Raw genomic sequence first — 14882 nt, 5'->3', positions numbered from 1 at the left:
CACCAGCTTCAAAATTCCCCCTTCCCACCCCACAGTATCCCAAAACCAGCCTAGCTCATCCCTGCCTCCTTAACCTGTTCTTCCTCTCACCTATCCCTTCCTCCCACCTCAAGCCACACCTCCATTTCTTATCTACCAACCTCATCCCGCCCCCTTGACCTGTCTGTCCTCTCCAGACTGACCTATCCTCTCCCTACCTCCCCACCCATACTCTCCTCGCCACCTATCTTCTCCTCTATCCATCTTCAGTTCACCTCCCCCTCTCTCCCTATTTATTTCAGAATCCTCTCCCCATCCCCCTTACCTGATGAAGGGTCGAGGCCTGAAACGTCAGCTTTTGTGCTCCTGAGATGCTGCTTGGCCTGCTGTGTTCATCCAGCTCCACACTTTGTTATCTCGAATTACCATTGCCTGATTGCTTGTATCTACTCCGATGTGGATGCATTGGTTGAGACTTCCAAAGCTGCTTATTTTTGGAATGCTGTCGGTGGATTGGTAGGTAGTAGAAGTAACACCCCTATCCAAGAAGGGAGAGAGAAAAACATGAAACTATGACTAAAAACCAAAAGAACTGCAGATACTGAAATTCAGAAACAAACACAATTGCTGGAAAAGTTCAGGTCTGGCAGCATCTGTGAAGTAAAAATCAGAGTTAGTGTTTTGGGTCCAGTGACTGACTAGTCTGACAGTGATAATGGGAACTGCAGATGCTGGAGAATCCAAGATAATGAAATGTGAGGCTGGATGAACACAGCAGGCCCAGCAGCATCTCAGGAGCACAAAAGCTGACGTTTGAAGGGTCGAGGCCCGAAACGTCAGCTTTTATGCTCCTGAGATGCTGCTGGGCCTGCTGTGTTCATCCAGCCTCACATTTCATTATCTTGGCTAGTCTGACATTTGCCTTTGCTAAAAATTCCACAATCTATTATTGAGGAAGTAGTACCAGAGTTAGAGAAAATCAGCATGTGATTAGGCAGAATTGATGTGTATTTCTAGCAAGGAAATTTTGGCAAACCAGTTACTTCTTGAGAAAGGATAAGCGAATGTCGTAGATTTGGAATTTCAGAACATTTAGTAAGGTGCTGCACAATGTTTTTGTCGAAGCCGATGATGTTGAGGGTTATATATCAGCATAAATTAAGGATTGGTTAAAAGACAGAAGACAAAAGTAGAAATAAAAGAGTAATTTTCATGTTGGTCAGCTGTTGCTCGTGGAATGTCACAAGAATTAGCACTGGGAATGCAACTATTTATCATCGATATCAAAACTTGAGCAAAGAGGCAGAAAAGTGTATCTAAATTAGCTATACAAAGCTAAGTCATGAAGTACATTGTGCTGAAGATACAGACTGAAAAGGCAGAAAGACAGCTTACATGGGTGACAAGAAGTCAGCAGATGGAGTATAATGTGGAACAATGAGGTTAATTAATTGCATAGGAAGAATAGATATAAGAATGTTATTTATGTGGTGGGAGGCTGTTAAGTGTTCAGAGGGATTTGGGTGCAGTGTTTCTTGAGATCTTTCTTGTTGCGTGGACCACAAAAGTCCGTGCTCGGCAGCAGCTCTTAGAAATGGAAGCTATACAGGCACGCATGCTGCTTCCCACTGGTTGTGTGGCTGTATGGCCTAGAGGATTCATTATTTGGGGCTCTTTGTACGTGAATCACAAAATTAACCTGCAGGTAGCAGGAAAATGGTATATTAGCCTTAACTATCAGAAGTTTGGACTAAACAAATTTGGGGAATTTTGTTTTAGCTTGTTTTTTTTTGAGTACATATCTGGAGTACTGTAAAAGTTTTGATCTTGCCACATCAGGCAAGGACCTACTGTATGTCCTAAAGTGGTATAGTGAAAGTTCAGCAGATTGATTGTGAGAATAAGAGGGCTGTCCTATGACTAGAGATTAAGTAGAATAGGCTTACAGTCAAGAATTTTGAAGAATGAAAGGTCATTGCCTTGAAATACATTAATTGAAATAGTTGCTGAGAGGCTGTTTTCCCCCTGGCTGCAGAGTCTAGAACTAGGAATTACATTGGGTGAGGTGTCAGCTATTTAGGATGGAGATGAGAAATTCCTTCATGCTGAAGATAATAAATATTTGGAATTTCAGAAATGCGTCCCCATCAGACCATTCACAATCTTTGTCATTGTGTCATCAATACTGAATGATAGATTATTGAATGGTAAAGGAATAAAAAGATAGCTGGAATAAGTGTACATTTTACCACTCTGATTTTCTTAGCTTCTCAAGCCAAAGGGTAACACTTCCCTCCATATGAAGGTCACAAATACGGATGTTCTTTGATAATTGTGCAATGTTCACCATTCACAAGTCTAAGATAATGAAGTGGTACATGTCCAAATGCATCAAGAAATTGGTAGCATTCAGGTTTGGACTAACAAGTGACAGGTAATATTTGTGCAATACAAGTGCCAGGTGTTGACCAACTCTGACAAGATTGAATATCCAGGGACAATGGATAGATTCTATGGTATTACCATTGCCGAATCAATGAAGAGTGCAGGAAGGCATGCCAGGGTCAGGTGTACCTAAAAATGGAGCATCAATCTGATGAAGCTACAGCAGAGAGCTACTTGCACATCAAACAGCATTAGCACCAATTGATAGAGCTAAGTGATTTCACAATCTGTAGATCAAATCTAAACTCCGCAGGCTTGCCACATTTAGTAGTAAATGGTGGTGAATAATGAAACGACTCACTGAATGAGGAAGTTCCATAAAATCTCCATCACTGATGGGGGAAGACCAGCATATCAGTTCAAAAAGTAACAGTGAAGCATTTGCAGTGATCTTCAGACAGAAGTTCTGAGTGGATGATCCATCTTGGCCTCATCCAAAGGTTCTCAATAGGATAGATATCAGTCTTCAGCAACGTCAATGTACTTGGGTGTGATATCAAGAAATAACTGGAGGCATTGGTAAAGGCTATGGGCCCCTGACAGCATTCTGGCAATTGTGAAGTCTTGTTCTCCAGAACTGGCTGCTCCCCTAGCCAAGTTGTTCCAGTACAGTGACAACACTGGCATCTTGGTGACAATGTAGAAAATTGTCCATTTTGGTCCTATTTGTAAAAAGTAGGACAAATCCAACTGGCCACTTGGTGCCACAGTGTATCCTTGATCATAAGTAAAGGCATGGAAGGTGTCATCGTCAGTGCAATCAAGTGGTACATGTTCAGTAATAACCTTCTCACTGATGCCCAGATGGGCTTCCACTAGAGCCACATGACTCCTGATCTTGTTTGTAGTCTTGGTTCAAACATGGACAAAAGACCTGCATTCCAGAGGTGAAGTGAGAATGACTGCCCTTGACGTCAAGGCCGTATTTGACAGTGTGTGGTGCCAAGGAGTCCGAGCAAAACTGGAATCAGTGAGAATTTGAGGATACTGTGTGTGTTGTTTCGAGTCATACCTGGCACATAAGAAAATAGTTGTTATTGTTAGAGGCCAATCAGTCAGCTCAGCTCTAGGGCATCTTTTGTAAGAGTTCCTCAGCGTAGTGTCTGAGACCCAACCATCTTTAACTGCTTCATCAATGACTTTCCCTCCATCATAAGGTCAAAATTGGGTATAGTCGCTGATTGCACGTGTTCAGTACCATGCACACCTCCTCATCCTGAAGTAATCCATATCCAAAAGCAGTAAGACTAGAACAGTACCCAGGCTTGGGCTGACTAGTGGCAAGTAACATTTGGGTAACGCATACTAGGCAAAGACCATCTTCAAGGGAGAATCAAACCATCATCCCATGACATTGCTTGACAATCCCTTACTATCACCTTCACTTGTTGCTTATGCAGTTTGGGGTGCAGTTAATCCTGTTTGATACCTCTGCCAGGTTGACACCAAGATGCTTCTAGTAGAATGCCCTCCTCCACCCTCCGTTGAACCAGAGTTGATCCCTGACTTGATAATGGTTGAAGGGGAATATGTCGAGCCATGAGGTTGCAGATTGTGTTGGAGTACAATTCGACTGTTGATGTCCTGCAGCACCCGATGGTTGCATAGTCTTGAGTTGCTAGATCTGTCTGTAGTCTTGTGCTCCACAATGTGGAGCATATTCCCATTGCGAAGGAGAGACTGTCTCCACGAGGACTATGCGATGGCCACTCTTAGGGTGAGGGACAAGTGCATCCATAGTAGGCAGATTGATAGGAATGAGGTCAAGTCTGTTTTTCCCTCTTGGTTACCTCACCACCTGCTGCAAACCTAATCTAGCAGCTGTTCCCTCTAGTACTCCAGTGGCTCAATCAGGAGTACTGTGGCTGAGCCACTTTGGCTGGACATTGAAATTCACATCCAGAGCACATTTTTCACCCTTGCTACCTTCGATGTTTCAAGTGTTGCTCAACACTAATTGTTGAATGCTGGTTTGTATCTGAGGAAAGATGGTACGTTGTAGTCAGGAACTTTCCTTGCCTCTGTTTAACCTGATGCTGGGAGACTTTGTGGAATCTGCAGTCACTGTTGAGGATTTTGAAGGTAGCTCTCTCCTGACTGGACACCACTATGCTGCCACCGCTGCTGGGTCTTATAGTGAATGAGATGGGTTTTCCCAACAATTGGCAATGGTTTCATGGTCATCAGTAAATAGATAATTCCAGATTTTTTTTATTGAGTTCTTGGGTTGTATCTTCCAAACTCATGACCACTACCATCTCATAGGACATGGGCAGCAGTTGGATGGGAATCGCTGTCTGCAATTTTACCTTCAAGCCACTCACCATCCTGAGTTGAATATGTATTGCCATTGTTTGTGTTACTGGGTCAAAATCCTGGAATTTTGTCCCATGACATTATGGGTCTACCTGTGGCAAATAGACCTCAGTCGTTCATGAAGGCAACTCATCACTGTTCTGAAAGGCAACCAATGTGCTAGCCCAGCCAGTGATGCCCAAATGCCATGAACGCACAAAAAAAACTTCAGTAAGAAAGACAGTAAACCCTCCTGCTCTTAAGAACAGTTCACACAGATTTGCATAATAAATATCACTAAAAACAACAGGGTTTCACGTTCCTGGCACCTCCTAGTGATGTGAATTTTAAAAATGTAATGTTTCATCTAAAAATTTTTTTTCAATGCTTCATTTGCCCAAATAATGTCCACCTTGGGAGTTTTCATAGCTGTTCTCTATTCTAGTGCTTCAGAAGTGCCATCTGACCTTGTTTGAGTGTCCATCCAATTCATCTGTCCAGTGAGACTTTGTCATTACTCCATTTCAGTTTTGGGAGCCACTATGTCTTTTTAAGAGACCGTACTTTGACTAATAGTAATGGGGCTAATATTTTCTAAGTTAGATAGCTGATGCGGACTCACACTTGAATCATTCCATTTGAATTCCAATCCAGTGTGCTTAAAAGCTGCAGAAGCCTGACTTCCAGTTTTAAATTCTGCTTTAATCCCATTTATGACAATGTTTTCAAATTCTTTGTTCCCACTCCACAAAAAAAATCAACATGCCTCATAAAGATGCATGAATGCTGCCTGTTACACTGCTAGGAGAAAATGTCAGGATCTGCAGTTTAGCTAAAATGATGTTAATGAGAAGTACAGAATTTGAGAGGCATAATTTAGGCCAGATACACATTTAAGTTTGTGTGTTTTCACTGCATTTAATGCCTCTTTGAAGAAGCCTTATTCTCTCATGCTGATTTCTCTGCAGAATTGTAATCTCACCATCAATTGATCCACATCCCAAACGTTTGTCGTGAATAGCAAAAATCAAAATTTTTTTTCCTGCTATTGGTTAATCTATCGTGATATGTTGAACCCCAGCTTTCCATCAAAACCTTGCTTTAGCCTATAAATCCCATTAGGAGACACCTTTTTCCGTGCGTATCCACCTATAATATAGGACTCATTACCTCTATATGGCATCTTTGTGGACTCTCCAGTTTTGTAGTTCTTGTTTGGCGTGTTTTGTTAACTTTTAACTTCTTCTCAGCCACTAAGTTTTCCTGATCACATGGGGTTTTGCTCCTGTTGATATCCTGATAGATTTCTTGTTGCTGCTAAACCAAACCCACTTTCTTGTTTTTTCTCCTACTTTGGGATTGTTACTGTTTGACTTTCCCTCCTATTAATAGGATTTCTTTTAACAGTTCATGATCTCGTTCAAGAGACCTGTTTATTGCTGTACCCGCTCACTGGTTGAACTTATTCTGTGTGCTTTTCGGATTTCCACCTTTCAACGTTTCTCAATCCATTGCCTTCACCCCCTACTTTTCATTGTGTACTTAATCCGGCTTATATATCTTCCAGTAGTCTTCACTGCTGTACTTAAATTTGTCACATTTCTCCATTGAATAGTGCCTTCTTATAAGTGTACTTTAGTGCTCGCTTTTGCTAGCTGTCCTTTTGAATTAATACCATAATATTGACCATAGGAACATCAGGACAGGTGGATAAAGTGGTTGAGAAGGCATATGGTACACTTGCCTTCATCAGCTGAGGCTTGGAGTTTAAAGCAGGGAGGTTATATGGGCAATTAATGTTTGTTAGGCCACAGCTGGAATCCAGATTTTAGGAAGGATGTGATAGCAGTAGAAAGGGTGGAGACGACACTTGCCAAGTTGTTGTCTGGGTTGGACAATTTCAGTTATGGAGAGAAATTGGACTGACTGGGATTGTTTTTCTTGGAGCAGAGGAGATTGAGAGGGGACATGTTCAAAATTGAGGGGTGTCGGATAGATAAGGCACATTTGCTCTTGATGGAGGGATCAATGACCATGAGCATAGATATGAAGGAAGGGTCAAAAGGGCCTTAGAGGCAGAAACCATCTTAGCATTAAGTATTTAGATGTGTAGTTGCTGTGCCAAGGCGCATAAGCCTATGCCCCAAATGCTGAAAAATAGGCTTAGAATAGTTAGGTGGTAGTTTGTGACTAATGTGGACACAGTGGGCTGAAGGCCCTTTCTCTGTGCTATAGATCTCCATGTCTCTAAGGTGATCAAGTGGTTTAAGAACAACCATAATTTTGATTGACAGAGCAGACTTCAGGGCCTAAATGGTATACTGCTCCTGGTTGTTCTTATATACGTTCTTATATATCAAGGACATGCTGTTTAATGGCCGTGGCTTGATGGAGGAGCTAGAATTAATGAACATCTGAAAACGGGAATGAGATGGAGTGGGCCTTTCAGATTTATGGCTTTAGCAGTTGAAGCATGATCACGCATGGTGAAATTTGAAAATTGAGATGCTCAAGAAGAAAGAATTAGCGGAGTTCGGATATCTCGGATGGTTGGTGGAGGAACTTGATGTGGAGGGGGTGAGGTCATTGAGCAATTTGAAATAACTGAAATGTTTTGAGGGTCATGAGTCATTGAGACTCTCTTCCTGGATAGATGGATATTATTAAAGTAGAGGTTTTGCAGATGACACCAAAATTGAAGCTGTAGTGGGCAGTGAAGAAGGTTACCTCAGAGTGCACCAGGATCTGGATCAGATGGGCCAATTGGCCAAGGAGTAGCAGATTTACTTCAGTCTCCAAAGTTCATTTTAAGATGCGACCCTGTCCCTGTCTGTCCATCCCACTCACCCAGGTTTCCCAGGATGTTTTTTGTAGATGTGCATCACTGTACGTTCCAAGTGACTTCCCATGGATGTGCTGCAGCGTTAGTCAGTGCAATTGAAAAGGACAGGTTTTGTTTTTCTTGAGCAGGAACTAGAATGGAAAACAACTGTAAAATTGGGTGTTTCTAAAGGATACAGAGCACAAGGTGTACTTATCCCCACACCGAAGAGCTGAAAGGAGGTGAATGGATATATGATGTTGTATTTTACACTTTTAAACTTGTGTGTCAATGTACATACATGTGCTGATAGATTTTCATTAATTCATTCCACAATGTTTGCTGGTTAATATGATAGTACTGCAGTGCTTTAATGGCAAGGTGTGGTCCCACTTACGTGGATGAAGCTAAATCTGTTGTTCAAGAATTGAGTACTGAGGAAATATAACGAAGCAAAATTTATAGGACATGCTTGTTAAACACTTATTTCTTCTCTTTAGGAAGAAAGACGACGGCAAAGGAACGCAGTTATTATTCAGTCCTTCCTAAGGGGATATAGGGACAGGAAACAACAAGTAGGTTACAGAAATTTATTAAAATTGCCAAGTGTTTGGATAGGACTGAAACTGAAGAAGGGCTCATTTGAGAGCATTGGATATTTTTAGCAGAGGTACTTCTATGCACTGAATGAGGGTGCTTATCAGGCAGGAAAAGAAAATGTTTGATTCAACTCTAATATTTCTTTTGAAACATTTCTACCATGAAATTATGCTGTTTAACACCCATGTGAATCACACAGTAGCAAAACTGGTTGCTGGATATCTGAAATAAAAGAAAATGCTAGATATGTTCGAGATGTCTGCAGCATCGACAGAGGAAATAGTTCAAGTTTTAGATCATTGGCCAACCACCAGAATTCAAGGTCATTGAATTTTGATTTAAAAATCTGTATGTCCTTTCTTTCCTTCCTTTTTTTCCTTCTTCCTTTCTGTCTTTTTTGTGCGCGTTCATTCTTGCACGTGCTGTATAGTTGCTATCAGACTTGTTGACTGTATCTAGCATTTTCTGTTATTGCTTTAATCACCTTGTTAGATTTATTTGCAATCAGCAGTCCTGTGACTATTGTGTTAAGCAGTCCTCTTTCAGGTTTGTTCAGTGTTTCTTGAAAAGAAACCTTTTAAAGTTTGTTAATTTTTTCAGTGGTTTTTAAAGATGTGGAAGCCCATTTTAAGGAAGGATTGTAACTCATTTGAAGGGATGATATTTGGATGTTGGAAAGAAGGAAATGTTTTGAATATTGATCAGATACACTGAGACTGATGCTAAAACAATACTGAGTAAACAGTAATGTCAAAAATTCAGTTTTGATTTGTTTTATTTCCTTTGCAGCATATGATTCAGCGAAGCGACTTCGATGATTATGTTTCCTTAACCCAACTAGGAGGAAATTTTTCTATCAGTGATGGGCATAACTTGACTGTTTTAATAAGAAAACTCCTATTTTTTTACAAACAAAATGAAGATTTGGACAGATTGGTAAGAAAAGTTTACCGTTGCAATCAATTCCTTATTAGCTCAAAAAAATGTTCAGAGCAGGCCTTGATTCCCAGTCAAAAATGCAAGTAATGCATCTGTTGTTTTAGATGGCTAGATCATCCTGCTTTCAGACTGTTCCAGTGAAACTTCATGGAATAACAGTATACCTGTGATAGTAGAATTTACTGCATCAAATACTCAGCATTCGCTTTTGAGTAGCTTTACTGTGTTTAAACTGTTCTAAACCAGAAACAATGGAGTACTTTTGGGTCACTAAATGTGTGGACTTTTTTGTAAATTAATATTCTCTTCTAGTTCATAAAAATCTTTTTCAAGGTGTTTTTTTTCCCCTTAAACAATTATCAATTGGGGGAACTATGCTGGCAATGGGAAGAGCATGAATTGATTTATGATATGGTTTCTGTACTTTGTTCAGCAGTCTCATTGGTATCCTTGTCTGTAGATGTGATGAACTCAATCATCTTTCTTTGCTCGTGTGAATGAACCTGAGCCTGATATTGTATTGGAAATTGTGTCAGGCATCACAGTAAGACTGGTATTTTATTTTCATTTCAAATCTCTGCAAGATCTAAATTAACTTGGGTTTTCCTTCTTTGTTTCAGACATGGATTTGTCAAAACTTGGTTAAACATAGTACTCAATATGTGCACCAGTTAGCTGATTCTAACAAACACATATGTTTATATCAAATAAAACGTTTATTGGGTTTATGTTGCAGGTAAGTTGTTTTTTATGGCAGACTCAAACTATGATGAGTGATCTGAATGCTATTACAATTAAGAACTTGAAAGAGCTGGCGTTCTTTATAACTGTGAGGTGCTTTTGTGGAAACAAGTCTAAATTCTCATCTCCACATATCTGGACTCCATTTTCTCCCCTTTGGTCCAGGAACTCCCCACCTCCGTCTGTGACACCACCCACGCCCTCCACCTCCTCCAGGACTTCCAATTCCCTGGCCCCCAACACCTCATCTTCACCATGGACGTCCAGTCCCTATACACCTGCATTCCGCATGCAGATGGCCTCAAGGCCCTCCGCTTCTTCCTGTCCCGCAGGCCCGAGCAGTCCCCCTCCACCGACATCCTCATCCGCCTAGCTGAACTCGTCCTCACCCTCGACAACTTCTCTTTTGACTCCTCCCACTTCCTACGGACTAAGGGGGTGGCCATGGGCACCCGCATGGGCCCCAGCTATGCCTGCCTCTTTGTAGGTTACGTGGAACAGTCCCTCTTCCGCACCTACACAGGCCCCAAACCCCACCTCTTCCTCCGTTACATTGATGACTGTATCGGCGCCGCCTCTTGCTCCCCAGAGGAGCTCGAACAGTTCATCCACTTCACCAACACCTTCCACCCCAACCTTCAGTTCACCTGGGCCATCCCCAGCACATTCCTCACCTTCCTGGACCTCTCAGTCTCCATCTCAGGCAACCAGCTTGTGAGTGATGTCCATTTCAAGCCCAACGACTCCTACAGCTACCTAGAATACACCTCCTCCCACCCACCCTCCTGCAAAAATTCCATCCCCTATTCCCAATTCCTCCGCCTCCGCCGCATCTGCTCCCACGATAAGGCATTCCACTCCCGCACATCCCAGATGTCCAAATTCTTCAACGACCGCAACTCCCCCCAACAGTGATCGAGAACACCCTTGACCGCGTCTCCCGTATTTCCCACAACACATCCCTCACACCCCGCCCCCGCCACAACCGCCCAAAGAGGATCCCCCTCGTTCTCTCACACCACCCCACCAACCTCCGAATACAACGCATCATCCTCCGACACTTCCGCCATTTACAATCCGATCCCACCACCCAAGACATTTTTCCATCCCCACCCTTGTCTGCTTTCCGGAGAGACCACTCTCTCCGTGACTCCCTTGTTTGCTCCACACTCCCCTCCAACCCCACCACACCCGGCACCTTCCCCTGCAACCGCAGGAAATGCTACACTTGCCCCCACACCACCTCCCTCACCCCTATCCCAGGCCCCAAGATGACATTCCACATTAAGCAGAGGTTCACCTGCACATCTGCCAATGTGGTATACTGCATCCACTGTACCCGGCGTGGCTTCCTCTACATTGGGGAAACCAAGCGGAGGCTTGGAGACCGCTTTGCAGAACACCTCCGCTCAGTTCGCAACAAACAACTGCACCTCCCAGTCGCAAACCATTTCCACTCCCCCTCCCATTCTTTAGATGACATGTCCATCATGGGCCTCCTGCAGTGCCACAATGATGCCACCCGAAGGTTGCAGGAACAGCAACTCATATTCCGCCTGGGAACCCTGCAGCCTAATGGTATCAATGTGGACTTCACCAGTTTCAAAATCTCCCCTTCCCCAACTGCATCCCTAAACCAGCCCAGTTCGTCCCCTCCCCCCACTGCATCACACAACCAGCCCAGCTCTTCCCCCCCCACCCACTGCATCCCAAAACCAGTCCAACCTGTCTCTGCCTCCCTAACCGATTCTTCCTCTCACCCATCCCTTCCTCCCACCCCAAGCCGCACCCCCATCTACCTACTAACCTCATCCCACTTCCTTGACCTGTCCGTCTTCCCTGGACTGACCTATCCCCTCCCTACCTCCCCACCTATACTCTCTCCACCTATCTTCTTTACTCTCCATCTTCGGTCTGCCTCCCCCTCTCTCCCTATTTATTCCAGTTCCCTCTCCCCATCCCCCTCTCTGATGAAGGGTCTAGGCCCGAAACGTCAGCTTTTGTGCTCCTGAGATGCTGCTTGGCCTACTGTGTTCATCCAGCCTGACATTTTATTATCTTGGAATTCTCCAGCATCTGCAGTTCCCATTATCTCTAAATTCTTAACTTTTCTTCTTATGTCACTTGCAACTTAAATAGAAATGTTACCGTTTAAAATGGCAGGCGAAGAGTTTTTATATGGACGTGTTAGGAAGTTTTATATCCATGTTGTTACAGCAGTGTCATGTTTTTGCTGTGCTGGCAAATTTGCATTCGTCATTGTTGCACTGATATGATGAGCACCCTTGGGCAAGGGAATCAATGAAGAACTAATTCAATGAGGGTGGGAACGTCATCATAGAATAATTGAATCATAGAACCCCTACAGTGTGGAAACAGGTCACTTGGCCCAAGAAGTCTAAACTGCCCCTCTGAAGAGCATGCCACTCAGACCCTTTCTCCTACCCCTTCAATTCCCTTGTCTAACCCACCTAACCTAAACATCCCTGGGCACTACGAGCAATTTAGCATGGCCAATCCACCTACTCTGCACATCTTTGGACTGTGGGAGGAAACTGGAGCACCCGGAGGAAACCCATGCGGACACTGGAAGAATGTGCAAACTCCACACAGACAGTTGCCAGAGGCTGGAATTGAACCTATGTCCTTGGCACTGTGAGGCAGTAATGCTAACCACTGAGCCAAAGTGCTGCTTGATGATGCAACACTTTGCTTCTTGTAGATGCTTCCCTGCAGTTTTAGTCAGCTATATATAGAACAAGTACAAGTTGCTGCGTTGCCTTAAACTTTGAAATTAAACAAACAAAATTATTGATCTACTTCTTTCGTTTTGGAGTGCCTCCCCTTACCATGTATTTTGTGGCTATCCAGAAAATTAAGGAATATAATATGGGAAAATTATAACATTATGTCCTTCAGGAAAAATAAGGAGAACAGAACAATATTTGAATGGTGAGTCACAAAAAGTTAGCATACAGGTTCAGCAGGTAACAGGGATGGTAGATGGAGTGTTCCCCTTCCATTCAAAGGGAATGAAGTATAAAAATAGGGGATTGCACAAGGTACTAGTTTGACCACAGCTGGAGTACTGTGAACAGTTTTGGTCCCCTTAATCTAAGAAGGATATACTGGTATTGGAAGCAGTCCATAGAAGTGTCACTAAGTTGAATCTGGGTATGTAAGGCACTCTTATGTCGACATATTGTGTAGGTTGGAGTTTAGCAATATGAGAGGAGACCTCCTTGAAAAGTACAAGATCCTTTGGTTGACATGGTAAACGCTAAGAGAAAGCCAGACCAGACAGCATACCTTCAAGAGTGTGAGGGGTTGTTAAGGTAGGTGATGAGAAATTTCTTCTTAGAGGGTAGTGAACCTGGAATCCTTTGCCCTTGAGGGTGTTCGAGACTGGGTCATTGTGTTTTCAAAACTGCGGTACATAGATTTTTTAATCCATAAGGGAATTGAAGATTATGGGAATAGGTTAGAAAAATGTAGGTCGGATTCATAATATCAGCCATAATCTCATTGGCACAGCGGACCTAGTGGGCTGAATCACTGCTTCTTTATTTTGTAACAATGACACATTATAAAGCTTTTGCTGATCCAACTGTGGAATGTTGTTCGGGATTGGATATAACAATCTTTGTTTGGGGTCATTTTTCCTTGTGTTTTAGGGCTTTTGTCACCTTTGTTTCTGTACTCTCAAATCAATAACCCACAGATCTTACAAGGTCTGCATTCTGATTACACTCAAAAGTTTGATTTTTGCCAATATTGGAGCAGTGCCATGTTGACCTATGTTATGGGGATTTCATTAGGACATGCTAAACCTGTCATCTCTACTACTTTGTAGGTCATCTCCCACCTTTTCCTTCTGCTATATCACAAAGACAGGGTTTGGCTGAGGGTGGGGATGTCATTGAAAGCTAGTGAAATAAGGATGCAGTACTTTGTTCCAGGTGGGTTAGTCTTGGAGACTGTGGAGTAGTTTAATTTGGGAAACTTTGTCAGCATGGTCATTTTGGACCAACTGGTCCATCTCGGCTGTATTGACTCTGACTCTGATATTAATGAGTGTTCTACGTTTCCAAGTTGCTTATTATGTTTTTTTTTGACCACAGTGGTGGTTATCACCTTTTGGACCACCTTGTCTCTCCTCCTCCAGCTAGAAGGAGAGGCATCCTAGTTTTAGAACACCTTTTTAGATTCATCCCCATTTGAGGTGAGCAGAGGGCATTTTGACAAGTACAGCTCATTCCAAGATGCTGCTGCCCAAAGACACAGGTGTCCAGTGCCCTTAATGCATCTGTTGCCTGTGTGTAGATTTAGGTCCACAGCTCTGCTGTTGCCAATCCTGTGTATCTACAAGACTTGACTGATGGACCCCAGTAGAAGATTGAGCCTATCTTGATTTCATATTTGGAAGCCCAAGTGGTTCTCATTGACTGCGCAATTTTGACAGGTTGATAGTCAGATTTCAATCATGTTTCAGTCACTGCAGTTCAACCACCTTATTAAAACTCTGTCATAGGGGATGGACATCACTGGCTGGCCAGCATTTATTGCCCATCCGTAGTTGCCCTTTGAAGGTGGTGGTGGTGAGCTGTCTTCATGATTCACTGCAATTCTTGTGCTGTTGGTTGTCCCATAATGCCCTTAGGCAGGGAGTTCTGCTGCCCTTGTCCTACTCGATGGAAATTGGTGTGGGTTTGGAAGGTCTTGTCTAAGGATCTTTGAATTTCTGCAGTGCATCTTGTAGATAGTAACTGTAATGAGTACTGAGCGTTAGTGGAGGGTGAGAATGTGACGCCATTCAAGCTGGCTCTATTGTCCTGGTTGGTGTCAAGCTGCTTGTGTTGTGGGAGCTGCATGCACCCACCCAGTTAGTGAGGACTGTTCCATTTTGACTTGTGCCTTGTAGATGGTGGACAGGCTTTGGCAAGTCAAGAGGTGAGTACTCTTAGACTCTGATCGACTCTTGTAGCCACTGTGCTTATGTGCCGAGTCCTGTTGAGTTTCTCGTCAATGCTAACCCCCAGGAGGAGGATGGTGGGGGATGCAG

General features: G+C 43.1%; 1 protein-coding gene across 4 annotated transcripts in view; it reads left to right on the top strand.

The window, feature by feature from the left end:
- Window positions 1-14882, top strand: part of ube3c (ubiquitin protein ligase E3C) — a 155745-nt gene that overhangs the window by 13373 nt on the left and 127490 nt on the right. For all 4 annotated transcript variants that reach the window (XM_059639642.1, XM_048563871.2, XM_048563877.2 and 1 more), the window contains exons 4-6: window positions 8041-8115; window positions 8930-9076; window positions 9700-9815. In XM_059639642.1, the coding sequence (XP_059495625.1) occupies window positions 8041-8115; window positions 8930-9076; window positions 9700-9815 (338 nt within the window). The remainder of the gene's footprint in view (window positions 1-8040; window positions 8116-8929; window positions 9077-9699; window positions 9816-14882) is intronic.

The sequence above is a fragment of the Stegostoma tigrinum genome, chromosome 2, assembly GCF_030684315.1.
Source record: "Stegostoma tigrinum isolate sSteTig4 chromosome 2, sSteTig4.hap1, whole genome shotgun sequence".
In the NCBI taxonomy this organism is placed as follows: domain Eukaryota; kingdom Metazoa; phylum Chordata; class Chondrichthyes; order Orectolobiformes; family Stegostomatidae; genus Stegostoma; species Stegostoma tigrinum.
This window is presented reverse-complemented; position numbering and strand designations above follow the sequence as displayed.